The following is a 21586-nucleotide window of genomic DNA, read 5'->3' on the forward strand; positions in this document are numbered from 1 at the left end:
ATCTACCCGATCCGACCAAGGTCGCACGACGGCTAACGATGCCAGTGCACCAGGGAGGAACCGAGCAGAGGGACCAGGTGCTACTCCAGGTCAGACCCCGGACACGGCTGTTGACCCACACCGGAGAATACAGGAACAGGCAGGTTAGGTTGGCACACTGACTGGTGGGTACAGGCAGGCACGGCAGGAATGCAGACAGGCAGGCACTGGTAAGCACGACTGGTATGCAGGCTGGGAGTACTGGCAAGCACGGCTGGAGTGCCAACAGGGAGGCACTAGCAGGTTGGAGCACAGACTGGATAAGGTCCAGTACAGACTGGGACTCAGGAACAGAACCGCAGATGCGGTAGATAAGCAGAGCAGAGCGAGACCGCCGGAGCGGTGAACAAGAGCAGAGCAGGGCGAGGCCGCTGGAGCAGTAAGCAAGAGCAGAGCAGGGCGAGGCCGCCTGGAGCGGTGAGCAAAGGCCGGACAAAGCGAGACAGCTTGGAGCGGTGAGCAAAGGCAGAGCAGAGCGAGGCCGCCTGGAGCGGTGAGCAAAGGCAGAGCAGAGCGAGGCCGCCTGGAGCAGTGAGCAAAGGCAGATCAGAGTGAGACCACCTGGAGCGGAGAGCAAAGGCAGAGCAGAGCGAGGCCACCTGGAGCGGTGAGCAAAGGCAGAGCAGAGTGAGGCCGCCAGGAGCGGTGAGCAAAGGCCGGACAAAGCGAGACAGCTTGGAGCGGTGAGCAAAGGCAGAGCAGAGCGAGGCCGCCTGGAGCGGTGAGCAAAGGCAGAGCAGAGCGAGGCCGCCTGGAGCAGTGAGCAAAGGCAGATCAGAGTGAGACCACCTGGAGCGGAGAGCAAAGGCAGAGTAGAGCGAGGCCGCCTGGAGCGGTGAGCAAAGGCAGAGCAGAGTGAGGCCGCCAGGAGCGGTGAGCAAAGGCAGAGCAGAGCGAGGCCGCCTGGAGCGGTGAGCAAAGGCAGAGCAGAGCGAGGCCGCCTGGAGCGGTGAGCAAAGGCAGAGCAGAGTGAGGCCGCCAGGAGCGGTGAGCAAAGGCAGAGCAGAGCGAGGCCGCCTGGAGCGGTGAGCAAAGGCAGAGCAGAGCGAGGCCGCCTGGAGCGGTGAACATAGGCAGAGCAGAGCGAGGCCGCTTGGAGCGGTGAGCAAAGGTAGAGCAGAGCGAGGCCGCCTTGAGAGGTGAGCAAAGGCAGAGCAGAGCGAGACCGCCTGTAGCGGCGAGCAAAGGCAGAACAGGCAATAACCGCGGGAGCAGCGAGCAAGGCAGAGCAGGCAAGAACCGCCGGAGCGGTGAGCAAGGCGAAGCAGGCAAGAACCACCGGTGCGGTGAGCAAGGCAGAGCAGGCAAGAACCGCCGGAGCGGTGAGCAAGGCAGAGCAGAGGAGACAGGGCTCTCTTTACACGGAACAGACTGGAAGGGAAAGGCAGAACCAGATACACACAAGATACCTGCAATGAAGTAGCGAGTGGACTCTAAACTCACAAACGGAAGTACAGCGACTACGAGTAGGAGTTAGGTGCAGGTTCAGACTCTGCAGAAAAAGGGAAGGTACGGACATAGAGAAAAACAGGAAACAGACTAGGAGAGTGTTCAGACAGGAACTGAGTGTTCAGACAGGAACTGACACTGCAGCGAGATACAGGAGCGTGTCTGGGTATGCGGCCCCCAGAAGGCGGGACGAACAGGCTAGGAGCGTGTTCAGACTGGCCTGGAAATACAGCCTCCAGGAAGGCGGACAGACAGGCAAGAAACACAGATAACAGATCTAGGTATGCGGCCCCTAGAAGGCAGGACGAACAGGCTAGGAGCGTGTTCAGACAGGCCTGGAAATACAGCCTCCAGGAAGGCAGACAGGCAGGAGAAACAGAACAGGACCTGGCACATTCAGAGCCAAGGAGCACACTGAATGATAGAGTTGCTCAGGCCCCAGCTTGTATGTGGAGCTGGTTTAAATATCCAATGACTGACAGCAATAGGCTGAGGACGCATTAGGGGTGTGCCCACAGCAGCTACAAGAAACAGGAAGTGATCGGGCCGCCGCCCTAAGCAGCCAGAACAGAGGCAAGCAGACAGCATGGAAAGAAGCCAGGCTAGCAGACTGGACTGATGATCAAGTTTGCCATCTTGCATAGTGGGAGATGGTGCCCTATGCAAGAACGCCGCCAGGTATGTTACGCTCCTGCTCTTTCTCCTTTGCCACTACCTCATCCATCATTTATCACCTGAAGCTTTGTTTTAACGGGAGTCATAGAACTGGGAAAGTAGCAGGAAAACATCCAGCAATCCTCGGAGGAGGTAGGATATGCACCAAAACGCTGACCACCTCAGGCCTAGCCACTACTACATACATGCGCTTGCATTCCAAGGAACAGAAAGCTAAGAGATGGATGGCCTCATGATCATGAATAATTTACTCGTTGTGTAGGAGGCCGACCACTGCTGCTGTCTACCTTCTGAACTTTGTGTTGAAGCATGATTGACCCAGGACCCGCAATCCTCTATGTCTGGAGGACGTGTTGCATCCCAGTGTCCAACTGTGTCCCGGCTTCCACAATATTAACCCAGTGTGAAGGCGTCAGTGAGATGGACCATCCCTGGCAACATTCACTTGTTCACGTGTTTGTGGTTAGGCTGTCCTTCCCACTAAATGCACTGGGGAGGGCACACGTAATGTTTTGTTATGCGCGCTTGTGTATAAGGCGCTCCGGGACAAATAGGGGCGGCTGGGGACCGAGTATGGACACCTGGCCGCCCCCTGGCGGCTGGGGACCGAGTGTGGACACCCGGCCGGCGAGCGGCTGGGGACTGAGTATGGATACCAGGCCACCGACGCAGCCATGACGTGGTGACCAGATTCCGCCTCCACATGCCTAAAAGGCCCAATTTCTAGTGCAAGCAAGCAGTATGGTATTGCAGCCTGGGGGTGGGTGGGTGGCAGGCTGCATACTTGCGCTTGCATTGCAAGGAATGGGGGAGGTACAATTGAACACTGCCCGGGGACAAGGACTTGCACGGGGATTGTTGCAAGTCTGCATCTTCTGATGCGGCAAGGATCACTTCTGATGGGCACACTTTTAGGCAGTGACCTGGGTGTTAGAGATGCTTCCAGGGGTCTTCCCCATGCTGTTCCCATGTCTTTTCAGCACTGTATGCATGTGTCACACAGCACATGGCCAGATAAGGTTGTAAAATGTTAAAATGACATTTCCCGGTGAAAGCATTTGTCACGGTTGAAAGCAATACAAAAGTGCAAAAACCCATAAAAAATGCTACTTGTGAACATAGCCCAAGATGTGGAGGAGTATTTTTGTTTTTGGTTATTTATTTTACCTTATACACAAGTCTTTACCCTGGAAAGGATGTTCCTTAACATATTTCACAGGAAAGCAGTTTCAGTTTAGTTTTTAAACGTTTTATTGTGAGCCCGTAAAAGTGGCTTAATACCTCTGACCACGTTGTTGACAGCAGTGACCTGGGGGTCAGAAATACTTCCTGGGGCGATCCCCATGCTGTCCTCATGTCATTTGAGCACTGTCACTATCGTTTTGGGCACGTTTTAGGCTTTCTAGAGACTACCAGGGGTGCCGCCGCAAAAATGCTCGGGTCTCCCATAGACTAACATTGGGATCGTTGCTCGGGTCGAGCACCCGAGTATCACGGTGAGCTCGGCCCGAGCTTCGAGCACCCGAGCATTTTAGTGCTCGCTCAACGCTAGTAACAACCATAACTCTAATTATGGATAAGTAAAAAAAAAAAGTAAATCGATATTCTCAGTATATACAGTATATAAAATACATTTAAAACAATGCAGAATTTACCAGTGACGACCACTAAGTGGCGATCATGAGCTTTGTATGTAATTAAATTGAGGTTGGTTAGTATTTAGGACCGGTATTTTGGTAGAATTGAAAACAATTCACACAGAAACAATTATGGTGCCTTTAAACTGATGATTTCAGACCATGAAATGATTTTTATGCTGGCATAAACGATTCAATCACCCGACAATCAAGGATTTTGCTTGTTAATTAGGCGATTGTCTACATGTTTCCATTAATCAGGAACAAGTATTCACTCAAACACTCATCTGTTTTGCCAGCATTTTTAAATGTGGATGCTATAGATCCTCCACCCTATATATGCACCAAGGACAACATCTGCAAGGAGTTTGTATGTTCTCCCCGTGTTTGTGTGGATTTCCTCCGGGTTCTCTGGTTTCCTCCCACACTTCAAAGACTGATAGGGAATCTAGATTGTGAGCCCCAATGGGGACAGTGATGATGATATTTGTAAGGCACTGTGGAATTAATGACGCTTATAAGAAATGCATAAGAAATAAATAAATATATTATAGGGTGATTGTGGCTTAAAAATAGGGGGACTCCAGGTAAAACTGGTTGTGTCTGTAATGTCTGTGATAATATCTATACTATATTTGATGCGCCCCCTGGGCCGCGTGGGGAACCCGGAACCGGGCCTTTTTGTGGGATGCTGGGGGTTGTAGTCACCGTGGCGGCGACCTGGTCCCGTGGCTCAGGGTGGTCAAACCAGTGGCAGTCTATTTATGGGGTTTTAGGTTAATTGTCCGACTATGCCACCCGTGGATTGCGGTCAGGATGAACCGCCGCTGCAGGGCAGACCGCTGAGGCTGGTGTTGTGGGTGCAGCAGAGTGTAGTACGACTCCCCACGGGAGGAGTATAGCCTCAGGGCAGTGTAGAGTGATAATGGTGGTTGTGGTGCGGGGCGTCCCAGTACTAGTAGTGCTGACGCGGTGAGAAAGCACAGAGACAAGGTGTTGCAGTTCAGGTTCTTTACTTACAGTTCTCATCCAGGTCACTTGTGCACAGATAGGACCGCCCGAGCCGTGCTGCGTCCACGAGGCAGGGGGGCTCGATCAACCCCCATGCAATTCCGGAGTGTGGCACAGGACTCCCTTCTATCCTTTCGTCAGTCGTGCCCCACCAGTGACACTACCTCTGTCCAGCTGCCTCGGGTCTTCTCCTGGGAGGAATGGGTGTCCACTTCCCTGACCCTATGTGGTGTGCCTTTCTAGTAGGTGTAGTGAGGGGTCGCACCAGTAAATGGTCACGACCACCGGTTCTTGGTTAAGGATTAGTCGCCTCCACCAACTTGGGATCCGGTACCCTGTTCTGCCAACCAGTCACCCGCAATCTCCTGGGTCCTTAGGGTTCCTTCTGCTTTCGTGTCTCTGGGCCCTTCTACACTTTGGGTACTTCTCTTTCTTTGGTGTTCCTTTCTGTTTCTGTTCCTTCCTTCTGGCTCCGGCCTTCACCCTAGGCCTGCCTCGTGGAGCTGGGCCCAGACTGAGCCACAGCTCCCTGTCAGCCCTCTCTGGCTGAACTCCTTCTCTCTCTGAACTCAACCCAGAACTAAGATGGTGCCCACCTTATATACCCTCCCCTAGTGTATGAGCCCAGGTGACTTGCAACCAATGGGCTCCTACCTATGCCCAGAAACCGTCCCCTCCTGCTCCTACATCACTGGGTTTTCCTCCCCCCTCCCCACTCCAGCCAGGGACATGGTCTGTCGTGCCTGCATTAGTGTACTAATGGGAGCACCGTTGAGCTGTCCCCCGGAAATGGGGTGTGTGTGATGCATGTGTAATGCAGGTACCGGAATGCAACGCACAGAGACACAAGGCGAGAACAGTCAGAGATGTTTGTAAACAGTTTTATACAACAGGTATACTGAAACAAGGGATTAGCAACAAGGGTAATGAACAGTGGTTTGAAATATCAGAAAAATATGAAATTTCTCAAAGTAAGGCGCAGTCTCTCAAAGTAAGGCGCAGTCTCTTAAAATAAGGCGCAGTCTCTTAAAGTAAGGTGATGCCCTCATGCATGAGAAGCACCACACAAGTTATTTAACCGTGAATTTGGCCCTAGCGGGGGTCACCGGTTATTCCCGCTAGGCCGTGAGTCTCTTTCCGGATGAATTCAATTAAATCACGTTGTGCTACTTTATCCCCAACCGTCCCCCTCCCAACCTGAGTACTTAAACCCAATTGTCCCCGGTACCGTGGGTGAGCAGTGGAAGTGACGGCCCTGCTCACGTATGCAGCTCCTCTCTGCTTGGCTGTTGGGGGCAGTCTCTCGAGCCTTGGATAGGGGGGTCCAGGCCTCGTCTGTCGGCGGCCGACGTCGGGTTCCGCGAACTCACTCAGCACCGTGATCAGGTTCCTAGTATCCTCAGCAGGCACAGCACTCGAGTCACAACTGTGAGGGATCCGGAGCTCTTTTACCGGTGCCCGGCTGGAGCACCTCTCAGGCCTCTGGATTTGGCCTGTCACGCGGGGTTTCTCAGGACGCAGGGAGCACGTCTGCTCCTCTCTACTGCTTGGCGCCAAAGACCCCTCAGGTTTGGCGCGCTGGCCTCTTATTTCTCTGAACTCCTTGCTGGAAGTCACCTGATCGGGTCCAGCCTCTGAATCTGCCCTCCCTGCAACTTCCTTTGTATATTTTGGTTCCGCTTTACTGTCTCTGGCCAGTAGATGGCAGTCTCGCTCCATCCTTGAAACGTCATGTTGAAGTTCTTTTACAAGCTTTTTTGCTCGTTCTACATTCCTCCCTCCTTTTTGCTCGCCAGTCCTCGGGCGAGTGGACTCCTCACAGAATTGATGTTTCCTTCCAGGCAGTGCAAGCTCAGACAGGAGTTGGGCACACTCCTGCGTTTTCTGTTGGATTCGAGACCAGATAAACTCTTCCTGAGCATACCGGTTAGGAGGAATTCCGGCATTAGCCCGCTCAGTTCTGCGGGACTCTTCTTGCGGAGGAGACTCCAGGAGATCCGAGGAATCAACTACTGGAGATTGCAAATCATTTCCTGACTCATTCTGACTTCCACTCGGGAGTGGCACCAACGGTTCTGACGGGCCCAACTGCATTGTGGCCCATCCTTCTTCATCCCCCAAGGTTCCTGTATGTGGCACTTCAGCCAAAACGTCTGAGGGCCCAGCCCTGTTACAGACTTCTGCTTCAAAGGAGCAAGGTCGCAACATATTACGGTGCAACACCCTGGATGTCGCGGCGTCATCCCCTTTGGGCCTAACCTCGTAGACGGGGTTGTCTGGGTGAACCTTCTTCACCACCCGATATGGTATTGCCTCCCAACGATGGTCCAGCTTACTCCCAAATCGTTTAGCCCTCACCAGCACTTGGTCTCCTGGCTGAAGCGATCCACCTGTGGTCGGGGGCCGAACTGCATGCTCTACTTCCTGAAACTTCTGAGCAACCAGTCTTCTCACGGTATGGAGTCGACGCTGGTGTTCTCGAATCCAGGTACTTGGGCTACTGCCCGGACCGGGGTCTTCTGAGTCTAGCTCCAGTTCGGTGATTTCTCGGCCACTTCTTCCAAACAGCAACAAGTAGGGGGTGTATGGTTGCATGAACTCGATTATTATACACCCACACCAGCTCGGACACGAATTCGGGCCACTTCATCTTTTTGTCCGCTTCCAGTGTTCGCAACATTTGCAACAGGGTTCGGTTAAAGCGCTCGCACGCACCGTTCCCTTGCGGGTGGTAGGGCGTTGTCCGGGAACGGTCGATCCCATAGATGCGGTATAGCTCATCCATCACTCGTCCTTGGAAGCAGGCCCCCTGGTCAGAATGTATTCACTTCGGGCACCCATAAATCCGGATGAAATCTTGACAGATGGCCTTGGCTGCGGCTTCTGCCGTCTGATCTTTAGTGGGCGTCACTACTGCAAACTTGGTGAAGTGATCAGTCATGACTAAACAGTGTCCATAACCGTTGTATGAAGTTCCTACCATCAAGTAGTCAATCATCAAGACTTCCAAGGGGGCAGAAGTTCGGATGGTCTGAATGGGAGCTCTTTGCTCCGGGGGCTTGTTCAACTCACACTGGCGACATGTTCGGCAGACCCCCTCGACTTCTTGTCACAGTTGAGGCCAATACACCAGCCGTTGCAACCACCGGAAGGTCTTTTCCACTCCGAAGTGAGCACCTCTTCTATGAGCTTCTTGGGCTAGCTGTGTTACTAGCGCTCCTGGAACTACCACTTGCCAGGTAACATCAAACTCTCGAGGCAGCTGGATTCTTCGGCATAGCAAGCCGTCCTTCAGGAGGAGCCTCTCCCACTGGCCTAGGATTTGTAGGGTAGTTGGAAGTGAAGCGGCTCTGGTTTCCTGGTCGGGTCTCTGATTAAGGGTGACCCATTCTCTCAACTTTGCTAGCTCCGGGTCGGATTGCTGCAGATGTATCCATTCGTCTCTTGAACGGCCCAGAATCTGAGTGGGCCTCGGCTCCCCTCTGGTCTCTTGGGCGTCGACCACAGCAGCGACGAACTGGCTGAAATCCGGGATCTCGTCGCCTTCGAGCTCCTCATCTCTGTCCTTCTTCGGCCCCGCCTGAGTGACCCGGGACAGGGCATCTGCATATGTGTTCAGGGCCTTGGACCGATAGGTGATTTTATACTGGAATTTGGACATCCTTGCGACCCACTGCTGTTCTAACGCGCCCAGTTTAGCGTTCTCCAAGTGGGCCAAAGGGCTGTTATCTGTCCGCACTTGCACTTCTGACCCTGACAGGTACGCAGCAAACTTCTCGGTCATGGCCCACACCAGTGCCAGTAGCTCCAGCTTAAACGAACTGTAGTTGTCCGGATTCTTCTCCGTATCTCGGAGTGACCTGCTGGCATACGCGATCACTCGCTCTTTCCCTCCTTGTACTTGAACCAGCACTGCTCCCAGCCCATGCAAGCTTCCATCAGTGTACAACATGAACGACTGCGAAAAGTCAGCGTAGGCCAGAATCGGGGCATCTGTTAGCGCCATTTTCAATGCTCGGAATGCCTCTTCTTGTCGTGGGCCCCACTGAATGGGCTGCCGCTTGGCTCCCCCGGCTGTTCCTCTCAGCAATTCATTGAGCGGGTTTGCAATCTTAGCGAAGTCTTTAATGAATCTGCGGTAGTATCCAGCGAGCCCCAGGAATGCCCTTAGTTCCCTTAGATTGGCGGGCGTGGGCCACTTCTGCACGGCAGCTACTTTCTCCGCAGTGGGGTGCACCCCTGTACTGGACACAGTGTGCCCCAGATATTCAATTTCTCGTTTGAAGAGACGACACTTACGAGGCTTAATTTTCAGGCCATGCCTTTGTAGCCGTTCTAACACTTGTTCCAATCGGCAGAGATGATCCTCAAACGTTGCGGAATAGATAATTATATCGTCCAGATATATTAAAGTGGCTTCAAAGTTGAGGTCCCCCAAGCATCTCTCCATCAGCCGTTGGAAGGTTCCTGGCGCATTTGTTAGTCCGAACGGCATTCGATTGAACTCAAACAGGCCCATAGGGAGAACAAAAGCTGTCTTCGGACGATCCTTCTCAGCTACTGGGACCTGCCAATAGCCACTGGCCAGGTCGAGGGAGGAGAAGAATTTGGCGCTCCCTAGTGCAGATAGAGACTCTTCGATTCGGGGGAGTGGATAGGAGTCCCGCACTGTACAGGCATTCAACTTCCGATAGTCTACGCAGAATCTCAGGGTACCGTCCTTCTTTCGGACCAGCACGATCGGAGCCGCCCAGGGCCTCTGGCTTTCACGGATCACACCGTTCCGCAACATGTGTGCCAACAGCTCTTTCACCTCCTGGTACATTTGAGGCGGGATCTGCCGATATCTCTCTCGGATGGGAGCAGTATTTCTGGTGGGTATTTCGTGCTGAATGTCCCGAGTGCACCCGAAATCATCATCATGCTGTGCAAACACTCCCTGATATCGCTGTAGAAGTTGTTCGATCTGCCTTACTTGTCCAGCAGAAAACTCAGTCAGGTTAGCTTCCATTTCTTCCAGGAGGTGGCGTCCAGCCAACGGTTCTCTTCCATGTTCCTGGCTATTGAGGGACACCTCTAGGGTCCATGGTTTTCCTTCCACAGGTGCCAGCCCTATAGCGTCAGCTCTAGTAAGGGCCTCCGGCATTACGCACACTCGCGCCACCTCTTGTCGGGGCAACAACTGTAAACTGGTGCCACTTAAATTGATGCAGCGCACGGGTACTCCACCGTGCCGCACGGTGGCCAGAGTTCGAGCAATCAGGAGTCCAGAGGGCGCTTATTCTCCCTCCATTGGTTCAACTTGAATGTCCACGCCCTCTAAGGACACATGTGCCAGCACCGGCAAAGTGAATACAGTCTGTCCCACCGGCAGTGTCATTGTGGCTCCGGGCGGTATCGATACTTTACCAAGGTACTGGGAGGTAGTGGGCAACTTTTGAATCTGACTGACCCGCACGAGGTGCTGGAACACTCTCTTGTTAGCTGGGTCTCGAGTGGCGCGGGTCCAGTTGTTTTTGCTACAGCCCTCAGCCAGGAACTGTCCGACTTCTTTCAGCACATTCATGCCCAGGGTTACAATGGGCCCATCGCCTCCAGGCCCGGTGGTCAGTACAATCCCTTTTCGACCGAGGTCCTTTCCACATGCCCGCACGGACATCCATACTACTCCTGCTACTGGGATAGGTAGTTGATTAGCCGCCACCAGTTTGACAGTGGGTTCCCGGCAGGAACGAGCGACTTCAGGAAAGTGACTTTGGAAGTACGTCTCAGGCATAGTGGTCACTTGAGACCCGGTGTCCATCAAACAGCGGATCCGCTGCCCATTGAATTCAGCCCAGATAATGGGCCTCTCGGAGACAATGTCTTCAGAGCTCCCTCTTCTACTCTCTGAAGCTCGAGACCCCACGGTATGCTCCACAACCGTGGGGCATTTTAGTTTAACGGCTGTCCCCTCCTCCTCCTTTCTCGGTTGGGACAGTCTTTGGAGATATGCCCCATACCTCCGCAGGTCCAGCACTCCGGTCCTCGTTCTGCCGATAGGTCGGGTACATGTCGTGCTGGGGCCGGATAGGAATGTCTTTCTCGTTCTGGTCTCCGTCCGTGTTGAGCAGTACGGTCCGTCGGCAAGGGGGCAGTAGGAGTCTTCCTAATAGAATTCAGCTCACCCCGAATGTCTCGAATTTCCTGACGTATTTCCCGTACCCAATCAGGCTCTTGGTTGGTGAATCCAGGAGCAATTGCCTCATGACTTCTAACTGTGGCTTTGAGAACAGGAACTTTTCTCTCCAGGACTCTAGCTTCAGCCCCTACCTCCAGGAAGCCCATATCAGGGCTCAATCGCAGCCGCTCCTTCAGGATCTGCCTCAGGGAAGGGTCTTTCAAACCAGCAATCAGTTGGTCACGCAACGCCTCGTCCAATGGTCCCAGTCCTCGGTTCCCATCTCGAGTTTTCTTAGTGATATGGGCCGTCACTTCCTGTAATGCATTAACATACTGATTTACTGCCTCATTTTCCCCTTGGACCCGCTGAAACAACCGTAAGCGCAAGTGTCCCAAATCTGTAGTGTCACCGTGCATGTCCTCTAGAATTTTTATCACTTTATCCACAGTGTCACGGTCCCCAGGTGGGCGGTACATCACAGTCTGTCGGGCCTCTCCATCAAGGGTTAGGAGGGCCAGCTCCGCCTGGGCTAGAGGGTCAAGGGGATACATACGTAGCATACTTCTCAGTCTTTCTGCCCAGTTCCAAAGTGACATGCCATCCCCTGTAAACTTGGGAAGATGGCTGAGCATAGCCCCCAGGGGTATATGGCTCCGGCCGGACCCAGCCACAGACTGATCCGCCAATTCTGCGTCTGAATGTTGCATCCTGCCGACTACGCCAAATGTAATGCAGGTACCGGAATGCAACGCACAGAGACACAAGGCGAGAACAGTCAGAGATGTTTGTAAACAGTTTTATACAACAGGTATACTGAAACAAGGGATTAGCAACAAGGGTAATGAACAGTGGTTTGAAATATCAGAAAAATACGAAATTTCTCAAAGTAAGGCGCAGTCTCTCAAAGTAAGGCGCAGTGTCTTAAAATAAGGTGCAGTTTCTTAAAGTAAGGTGATGCCCTCAAGCATGAGAAGCACCACACAAGTTCTTTAACCGTGAATTTGGCCCTAGCGGGGGTCACCGGTTATTCCCGCTAGGCCGTGAGTCTCTTTCCGGATGAATTCTATTAAATCACGTTGTGCTACTTTAGCCCCAACCGTCCCCCTCCCAACCTGAGTACTTAAACCCAATTGTCCCCGGTACCGTGGGTGAGCAGTGGAAGTGACGGCCCTGCTCACGTATACAGCTCCTCTCTGCTTGGCTGTTGGGGGCAGTCTCTCGAGCCTTGGATAGGGGGGTCCAGGCCTCGTCTGTCGGCGGCCGACTTCGGGTTCCGCGAACTCACTCAGCACCGCGATCAGGTTCCTAGTATCCTCAGCAGGCACAGCACTCGAGTCACAACTGTGAGGGATCCGGAGCTCTTTTACCGGTGCCCGGCTGGAGCACCTCTCAGGCCTCTGGATTTGGCCTGTCACGCGGGGTTTCTCAGGACGCAGGGAGCACGTCTACTCCTCTCTGCTGCTTGGCGCCAAAGACCCCTCAGGTTTGGCGCGCTGGCCTCTTATCTCTCTGAACTCCTTCCTGGAAGTCATCTGATCGGGTCCAGCCTCTGAATCTGCCCTCCCTGCAACTTCCTTTGTTTATTTTGGTTCCGCTTTACTGTCTCTGGCCAGTAGATGGCAGTCTCGCTCCATCCTTGAAACGTCATGTTGAAGTTCTTTTACAAGCTTTTTTGCTCATTCTACACATGCAGCTAACTGAGTCCCGGTCCATCCTTACCCGGGAGTGGGATATCACACCTCTGGTTGAGGTGCAATACCTCTGTAGCGACCGAACCCTCGGGGCGCTACATATTCACAGGGAAAGTGTAGAGGGCTCACTCAGATCTCCTTCTCTTCAGTCCTTCCGGGCTCCTGCAGGGTGAAGTGTCTTTGGTTATTTGACCATGATGTCACCAAAGGTCCTTCTACCCTTTTAAGATTGGAAATTGCACTGATAATGCAGGACAAGCATTATCAGTGCAGTTTCTTGTTTTTGAAGGCAAGTGGCTCACCAAACTTGGATCCCATTGGGGTGGATGCTTTAGGCAATTGCCCAGTTTATTCTCTCACCCCCCACCCTTAATGCCGACCCTGTTCATGTGTTTTTTTTTTCTTTTGTACAACTGACCCAAACTTTATATTTGCATTTTTGGACAATGTTTAACATATTATTAGGCCTGGATTGATATAAAAGAATATTAACAAATGTCTATATGAGTTTGTGTTACACCACCCGGTGGCGCATGTGGATTAGTGGGCCCACTGTGCCATAGGGCCGGGTCTACCTAGGTAGGGGCGTAACTAAGCAGCTACCTGGTGTTCACTGCAGCTCCAGATGGTGGCGACAGGCTTGGCTGCAGGTAGCCACCAGGTACCACTCCTAGGCAGATGGTGGAGCAGCTTGTAACTGGGCTTAGGGTGGTAGTCATGGGCGAGTGGCACGTCTGTTTCAGTGACTTTCTCTTCACCCCGGCCCGCTACAGATATATGGGGACGTGCTTGTCCCTGGGTGTGTGTGTGCTGTGGTGATACTGTGGAGGGAGCCTCCATACTCACTTCTGACCCGTCGTCCCAGGTGTCGACTCTTTTAGTGTTCAGAAGGAGGAGACCGGACAGTTTGATAAGAACCAAGTCTATTTTACTTGTTAAGAAATCAGCATACAAAGGATAGCAGGAATTACACTTATTCCCTTCTGCACCAAACAGAGGCACGTTCTTGGCGGTTACTGGCGACAGCACAATACTTGGGGCAAACGTTACTGGCAATTCACAGTTCAGGTAGAGGACCTCCATATTACTAATGCAGCGCCACCCGGGTCGATGTGTTTCGCCGTGGAACTGCACTCAGACCAATCTTTCCTTGGGAACAGAAGTAAGGGAGCTTCTCCCACTATCTTTTTCCTATTCGTGCCCAGACCCCGCTGTCTCCGTCCATCCGGCACTAGGGCCGTTCCCACAACCTCTCTTAGAAAGGTTCCTCAAACGTCTCTTCCTCACTGTAGGTCCCCAGCTTGCCTGTGTCCGGAGAACACTGTCGCGCTGTAGTTTTGCTGAGGACACTTCGTTTTACACCGGCTCCCACACACACCCTTCTGTATACTTGTTCCTGTGTCCTCCTTACACGTCTCCACTCTTCACTGTCACTGAACAACTACCCAACTAAGATGGCCAAAACTAAACTCCCAGACATTCCTCAGTTCCCCCTTGTCACCGGCGGCCCATCCTAGGTTAACCCTCTATGTGCCCCCAACTACCATAAGGGTAGTGTAGTACAAGTGTGAAACTCTGATGACTCTGCTGCCATCTAATGGCCATATTTTATAATTGCCTTTTCTAATAAAAACTATTACTCAAACAGTACCGTTCTATAGGGGAGTGGAGTAGACAATCTCCCCACACCCATCACAAGCTGACCCCAGGGATTAGGTTAGCAGACTCCGTTCAGACTAGTAGGTTCAGTTCAGGATCATTGCAGAATGGTACTGACACGGAGATTCAGATAGGGATAATGTTCAGATATTGACCGCACCAGGACCAGCGGACTTCGAGAACAGGATTGGCCACACCAGGACCAGGGGACAATGTTCAGGCACTGGCTGCACCTGGACCAGGCAACTTTGTGAACAGGACTGGATGCACCAGGACCAGGGGACAATGTTAAGCTACTGGCCGCACATGGGTCAACTATTCAGGTTCTGGACCTGGCCACACTGGGACCAGAGGACCTAACAACTCACTAGTATGAGAGGTTACATACTAATGAAAGCTGTTGCTCCCCTAAGGGAGAAGGAGTCTTTTATACGGGATGACTCTCAGTAATAGTCTGAGAGCCATCCAGCAGGTGAACTCATTATACTAAATGCCTCTCAGCTATTTGCTGGGGGAATTTTACAATGTGTGTGCACTGCCCCTTTAAGAATAGGGGAGCGCTCGTGCGTGCACATATTGCCAGGAAGTGCCGCGTGCACAAGCAGGAGACATGCCAGCAGAAGGGGACCATACCGTGGAGCCGGAGCAGTGAGTATGCCAGTGTGCCTGCATGGAGAGGGAAGGGAAACCATGCAGGGGGGATGGCAATAGTGTTATATTTCATTTAGTGATATGGATTTGTTACTTGTAAGATAGAAAAATAAATGCTAATATAAACCTAGCCTTATCATCATATTTTCAATCCTGATTTTTTTTAATCAATATTATAATTGTATCTAACTGGGTGACTATATTACATACCTTCATATACCTTAATTTAATTTATTATATTTCTAGAATGAAAAAGAAAGTTTACTCAAGGCAAAAAATAACAATGGGCAAAATAAAAAAATATTTACATACAAAAAATGCAATAACACTCATGACTAAAAGAGTATGAGCAAGTTCTGTCAGATGACTAATGATTAATTGCTGACATGACTTCACTGTTTATCAAATTTCTCATGACGTCATTAAACTTAATACCCAACACACCATTTCATCACACCTAACTAACAACAAAGAGTGATCGGTGTGCCGATGGGTTGGATTCTTAAGGTGAGCATGTCATTTTATTATTTTCTTGGTTTTGAACTTAGTTTCAAATTTTTTCCTTTTTTTCTGTTAAAGATGTGTGCACAGCTTGCAAATGATTTAAAGATGATATAGTCTATATTATACTATGGTGTGAAGAAATTATTTACCTTTGTAATCTGTAGGTAGAAAATTCCCACAACCAGTTCAAGAAATTAAGTACTAAATTGGAAACGTTTGAAATGGAGATGTCAAGACTGGAACAGGAAAATGCAGTCTTAAGGGGTTCGGTAGAACTTCTTAGCAAGGAGGTTACCATATCTCAACAAGAAGCTTTGGAGCTGAATGAAGAGCAAACCAGGTGCAGTAAAAAACAACACTAACAGTAAAAGCAACGCTAGTACTTATAGTGCCTACATGTCACTTGATGTTTCGAATGACAAGTCATCACATCAGGAGAGTACAGAAAGCTCACAGGAGAGACGACGCACTGTGCACTGCACAGCAGCATTTAAACATGAGACAGGCAGTGTACAGACTCCAGACTACTGTAAGGAGGTAATAAACAAAATCCCATAGACATAATAGTGGTTGGTACATACACACGTAAAAACGTGTGTGTGCCTCCACAACGGGACCACTCCAAGAAACATGGAAAATTATATGAAGAAAGAAGGAGTTTTAAGAAAAAAGCTTGAGAAAGTTTCCTACGGTCCTAGCAAAACGCGCGTTGGGATGTTGGGTACTCCTGTACCACCCCCTTTGTGTTGCACCTGTCCTTAGCCGGTTAAGCAATGTACTATTCAGACTATATACGGCCTATACACTACTGAGACCTGTTTCCAAGCCTCACAAGATTTGCTAGACACTGAGTCTTATGAATTATAGAATTTTCTGAGCTGGCTGTCTAATAGTGTCCTTTTATCTTATATCTTATCTATTATCTGGATTCCCCGTCTCTGTGACGCTCCACTTACCTCTGTACCTTCATATTGTAGCACACGGCTATTGTCTATTTATTAGTATGTATTAATTTTACCATATGAATTTAATAAAGATTTACATTTTATAACCTTAAAACTCCTTCTTTCTTCATATAATTTTACTGTAACGAGGTAGAGAGATGATTTGTTGACAATAGTTTTATATCATCTGCAAGAAACAGAAAAGCTGGAGGATAGTCACTGAGAGCATCAAAGTACAGGGATAGACAGATCTCAGACGCTCTACTAAACTGCCGTTTGAGCTAATACTGAAGCAGATCGGCCCCATATTATATGATGCCATTATATCAGACAGCACATTGTGACCACAGATTCACTTTACTGTTCAATAAAGGGTTCTTTCTCCCTCAATTTATGTCAAAATGTATTGGGGAAATGGCTTGACCAATTTAAGTTATAGGAATAACTTTATATTTCATTTTTTCTTGTATTTCATGGTGAATATTTTTTATCTGCAAAGACATCAGGAAGAAATTAAACTAAAGCAAAAAATGGAACTGGAGATTCTGAGGCAAAGTCACCAAAAGGAGATCCAAGCCATGGTGTCCAAGTTCAGCAATGCTCAGTCTTTTCTTCAAGCGAAGGTTGTTGCATTAGAAGCTGAGTGAGTTGGTCAACATTCATAAGGCTCTAGTTACCATTTTTGCCTCCTGCCCTTAGGGTACGGCCAGATAGTGTGCCCCATGGTCCTGCCCGCCTGAGCTGGTCAATGGCCACACGGCTGTAAAACAAAATTGTGCTGCAATTGTCCATCGCAGTGGCCAGAGTTTCAACAGCACGTACGGCCATACCCTTATTATTTCTCTGTCCAGCACCCTTTTTCCTACTGCCCCTAGGACTAATTTATGATATTTTTTCACCACTGAAAAAAAACTTTACTACTTTGGTATTACCGTAATTGTACTGGCCTAAACAATCATGTTATTGGGTCAATTTTATCTCACAATGAAGGCTGTAAAAACAAAGTCATAAAAACAATTGCAAAATTGCGTTTTGTTCACCATTTCACTGCACATTGTATTTTTTTTCCAGTACTGTACATTGTGGGGTAAAATGAATGGTGCTATCCCAGTGGTAAATTAAAAAAAATCATGACTCTTGGAAGAGGAAGGAAGAACAACAAAAGAGCGAAAATGAAAATTGTGGTGGTGGGAAAGGAATAAGCATCCATGAGAAATTATGTGAAAAAAATTATTAAAACTGGTTCTTATAATAGATGTGTCTTAATTCTTTCATGGTGTTTATCCATAAAGTTTAAAGGGTTTTGTAGTTAGATGGAAATTGTGACTCTGATTATGAGCTAATTGTATTTTTCTAACATACAGGCTCAGAGATATAGAAGAAAAGGGAAATAAACTGCCCCGTCCGGAGGATTTACATCTCATTAACTGCTTGCAGGATAAACTGACTGATAAAGATCAGATCATTAAACATTTACTGGTAAGAAGACTTTTATTCTAAGTTTTCTGAATTTTTAAGGTTACAGGTTATCATCAGAATCCCCTGACAGCTTTATAAAATGTATTAATTAGGATTTATTTTAAACTCTCTAAAGCTGAAACTTCAGACATTCGTGAAACAAGGTCCGAGTATGGAACATGAAGTCCAGACCAGCCAAGTGTCTCCTGACCAGAACTCAACAGCCTGCCAGACATATATGAGACTGTTGAGTTTGGAGTTCAAAAACCCATGAGAGGTCTAGACCAGTCCGGACCAGTGCGGACCAGGTTTCTCGGACATTCGAATTTGGCCTAATAAAAGGGAAATTTATTGGTGTATTGTTCCATCATCTGTCCTTGGTGGAGCTTACAATTTAATTTTCTTAGACAAGCACCAAATAACTTTTGGATATGTGTTTGATGGGTAAGAGGAGAGCAGAGTACATGAAGCAAACACAAAGAAAACATACAAACTCTATGCACATGTGTCCCTGACGTGCCCCTGGGCCTGCTGTGTCGCGCAGCGTCTCGCGCACGGGGGCTTACCCGGAACCGGATCAGATGAGGGTTGTAGTCTCCGAGTGGCGGGGACCCGGTCCGTGCCCAGGGAGTCAACTCAGTGTGTGGCAGTCTTGATAGATGTTATTTGAGTGTCGACTACGCCACCCGTTGATTTGCAGCTATGGAGCTGCCGCTGCAGGGCAGACCGCTGAGGCCGGTGTAGAATTGTGCAGCGTGATAGTATAACCCCCAACGGGAGGGGTATGGCCTCAGGGCAGCCGACGTGGAAGATGAGGGTAGCAGGAACCACTCAGAGACGGTGCGGTGTAATTCAGGGTCTTTACTGGTAACAACGATAGACCCTCCCGGAGTACTTGCTAGCGAACGGGGCCTGGTCAGTCCTTGAGCAGATGGGATCTCCCCTGGCCAGGCGGAGTTGTAGGCCTCCCAAACTGACTGTACTCTTCTGGCTACCTTGCTAGAAGCGGATATAAGTAGCCCACGTCCCTGAGTGTACCGTGTGGTGCTCACCCGTATGGCCGGTGACTCGGGGCCTTCTAATGGCTTCCGCTCCACGATGGCGGCGCTGGTCCCACGCGTGTGACCGTGCCTTCGGGTTTCTGGGCCTGAGGACCTGAAATCCCCTGCCGGTCGGTTTCTGCTGCTGGGTAAGAGTTAGTCCCCACAGCCTCGGACGCCGGGTCCGGTAAGAAAGCTTCTCAGTCAGGGCGAGCTCTGCAGCTGCCAGCCCCTGACTTGTAGTAGTATTGCTCCCACTGAGCTTCTGCTGTTTCTTCCTGTGACTGTTTCTTGTCTCTACTCTCCTTGACTCACTAACCCTGCTTCAGCCCCGGGTTTATATAGGGGAAGGTCTTCCCCTCCCAAGACTGGGCAGGAGGTGTGGCATGCACAGGATCCCTGACCAAAGGACCTCCCACCTGCTCTCAGACATAACATTACATTACTGTGGGAAACCAGACCCCTGGGGTGCCACATTCCCCCCTAGTGAAATTTAGTACTCCGGGACTAAACATATTTTAGAAAAACATAACAAGATATAACAACAATAATAGTACAATAAGAAGAAACACATAAAGGTGGTCACGGCATGTCCGTAACCGGGTGTAGTCTTTGAAGAAAAGCAAGGTGTCCATTTCACCAAAACAGGGAGACGTAACCAGGTAGGGGTTTGTCCTGCCCCGAGTCCTTAACAGTCTTTAGTCCGTCCTGGGTTACGCTCCAACTATGTACAAAGGATTCCCGGTAAATCCACCAAGGACTCCTACAAATAACTAGAAACACAAAATTATACACAAGCAACAATACACAGGTAAACATAAATAAAACAATTTATACACTTCAAATCCTCCAACGTGCGGGTAACTGGCCTCTAGTGGCCCTAGTGGACCTACGGAGCTGACTGTCTAGCCCTGAACTACAGGGTGTAGGAGCTGTCAAGGGTAAACTGGGCAGCTGTCTACCGGCTCTTTGGCTCACTAGGGATATGGCAGGCTCACTGCAAGCAGAGGGTTGATCCTCCTGGTCTGCGGGTGTGGGGTCTTCTGCCTCCTGGACCGGCTGTTCTTCCAGCTCTACCTGTTCCTCCGTAGGTGCTTGGGATGCTGGTTGGAGGAAGGTGAGTACGGGTACCACAACTGCACCATTGACTTGAGTCCAAGACCGAGGGAAGTCCCCGAGCACAGTACTAACCATATCTTCCCTTTCCTCTACGGGTCGATGGTCTTCTTGTTCCTCTTCAGGGTTCCTCAGTTGTTCGGGACACTTCTTCAGGTGGTCCCGGGATACAATGGCTGTAGTTTCCCCTCCGTCTTTACTGATGGTACAAACCTTCGGGTTCTCGTGGCTTGAGGGCAGTACGGTGTACGGGTCCTTCTCCCACTGGTCGTCCAACTTGTGGAGCCGTCTCTTCCTCTTCAAGACCTGCTCTCCGGGTACCAGGGGAACAGCGGGAGCATACTGGTTGTAAGTTTTCTCTTGTCTTTCCCTAGCCTGACAGAGACTTCGCTCCACGCTCTCCTGTACTCTCCGGTACTGCTGCTGCCTCTCTGTGTCCCAGTCTGCTTCTGGTGAAGTGTCCTCGGGTGTCAGGACTCCCATTTCCAGGTCAACAGGTAACTTACCAGGTCTTGCCCTCATTAGGTAAGCCGGGGTACAGTTGGTGGAACCTACCGGGATGTGGTTGTATAGGTCCACCAGATCGGGCAGCTTCTCAGGCCACAGACTGCGTTCTTCCAGGGGCAACGTTTTCAGAAGATCCATTACCACCTGGTTCATTTTCTCACAAAGTCCATTAGTTTGCGGATGATAGGGTGTCGTCCTTATCTTCCGGCAGCCATACAGAGTGCAGAATTCTTGGAAGACCTCCGCTTCAAAGGCAGGTCCCTGGTCTGTCAACACTTGGTCCGGGTACCCGTGTGGACGGCAGAAATGCTGCTGGAAGGCTCTCGCTGCTGTTCGAGCTGTTAAGTCTTGACGGGGACGACAACCAAGAACCGGGAGTAGTGATCCACGATGGTTAGTGCGTAGACGTAGCCACTTCTGCTTGGGGTCAGTTTTACATGATCCAAGGCTACCAGTTCCAACGGCTGCCGGGTGACGATGGACTGCAGGGGAGTCTTCTGGCTGGCACGATCCTTCCTTCTTAGGTTGCACGGGCCACAGTCTCTGCACCACTTCTCAATGGTTCCCCTCATGCCTACCCAGTGGAATCGCTCGCGCAGCAGGAACTCCAGCTTCTTCCACCCGAAGTGTCCAGCTCCGTCGTGGTATGCCTCCATCACCATGGCTGCGTCTCTTCGTGGCACCACTACTTGCCAGAGTAGTTCATGCGTCCGGGAGTTAACCATTCTGCGGCACAACTTCCCCTTGTAAAGGAACAGTCGACTCCTCTCTGCCCATAGTTGTTTGGCTTCCTCCGGAGCGTCTGGTTCAAGGCAAGCCTCCGGGCGAGTCAGCATCTCCTTCACCAGTCGGACGGCAGGGTCGCTGTCTTGCGTTTCCGCCCAGTTGTAGTGAGGTAAGGGGTTCAACGTAGCAGCCTGCTTACTCCTTACCCGGTGGGAGTACTGGATAGTCCCATGACGGTGGAACGCAGGGAGTTCAACTTCTTCCAGTCCCTCCGGATCTTCTCCTTCGTCCGGCAGGTTGGGCATCCTGGACAGGG

At 50.5% G+C, this 21586-nt stretch overlaps 1 protein-coding gene across 2 annotated transcripts in view; it reads left to right on the forward strand.

Moving 5' to 3' along the window:
* Positions 1-21586, forward strand: part of FAM184B (family with sequence similarity 184 member B) — a 132605-nt gene that overhangs the window by 84386 nt on the left and 26633 nt on the right. For both annotated transcript variants that reach the window (XM_073657128.1, XM_073657137.1), the window contains exons 9-11: positions 15644-15819; positions 16923-17066; positions 17788-17902. In XM_073657128.1, coding sequence (XP_073513229.1) covers positions 15644-15819; positions 16923-17066; positions 17788-17902 — 435 coding nt within the window. The remainder of the gene's footprint in view (positions 1-15643; positions 15820-16922; positions 17067-17787; positions 17903-21586) is intronic.

The sequence above is a fragment of the Phyllobates terribilis genome, unplaced genomic scaffold (assembly GCF_046119375.1).
Source record: "Phyllobates terribilis strain yellow unplaced genomic scaffold, ASM4611937v1 Scaffold_1__5_contigs__length_1240528914, whole genome shotgun sequence".
NCBI lineage: Eukaryota > Metazoa > Chordata > Amphibia > Anura > Dendrobatidae > Phyllobates > Phyllobates terribilis.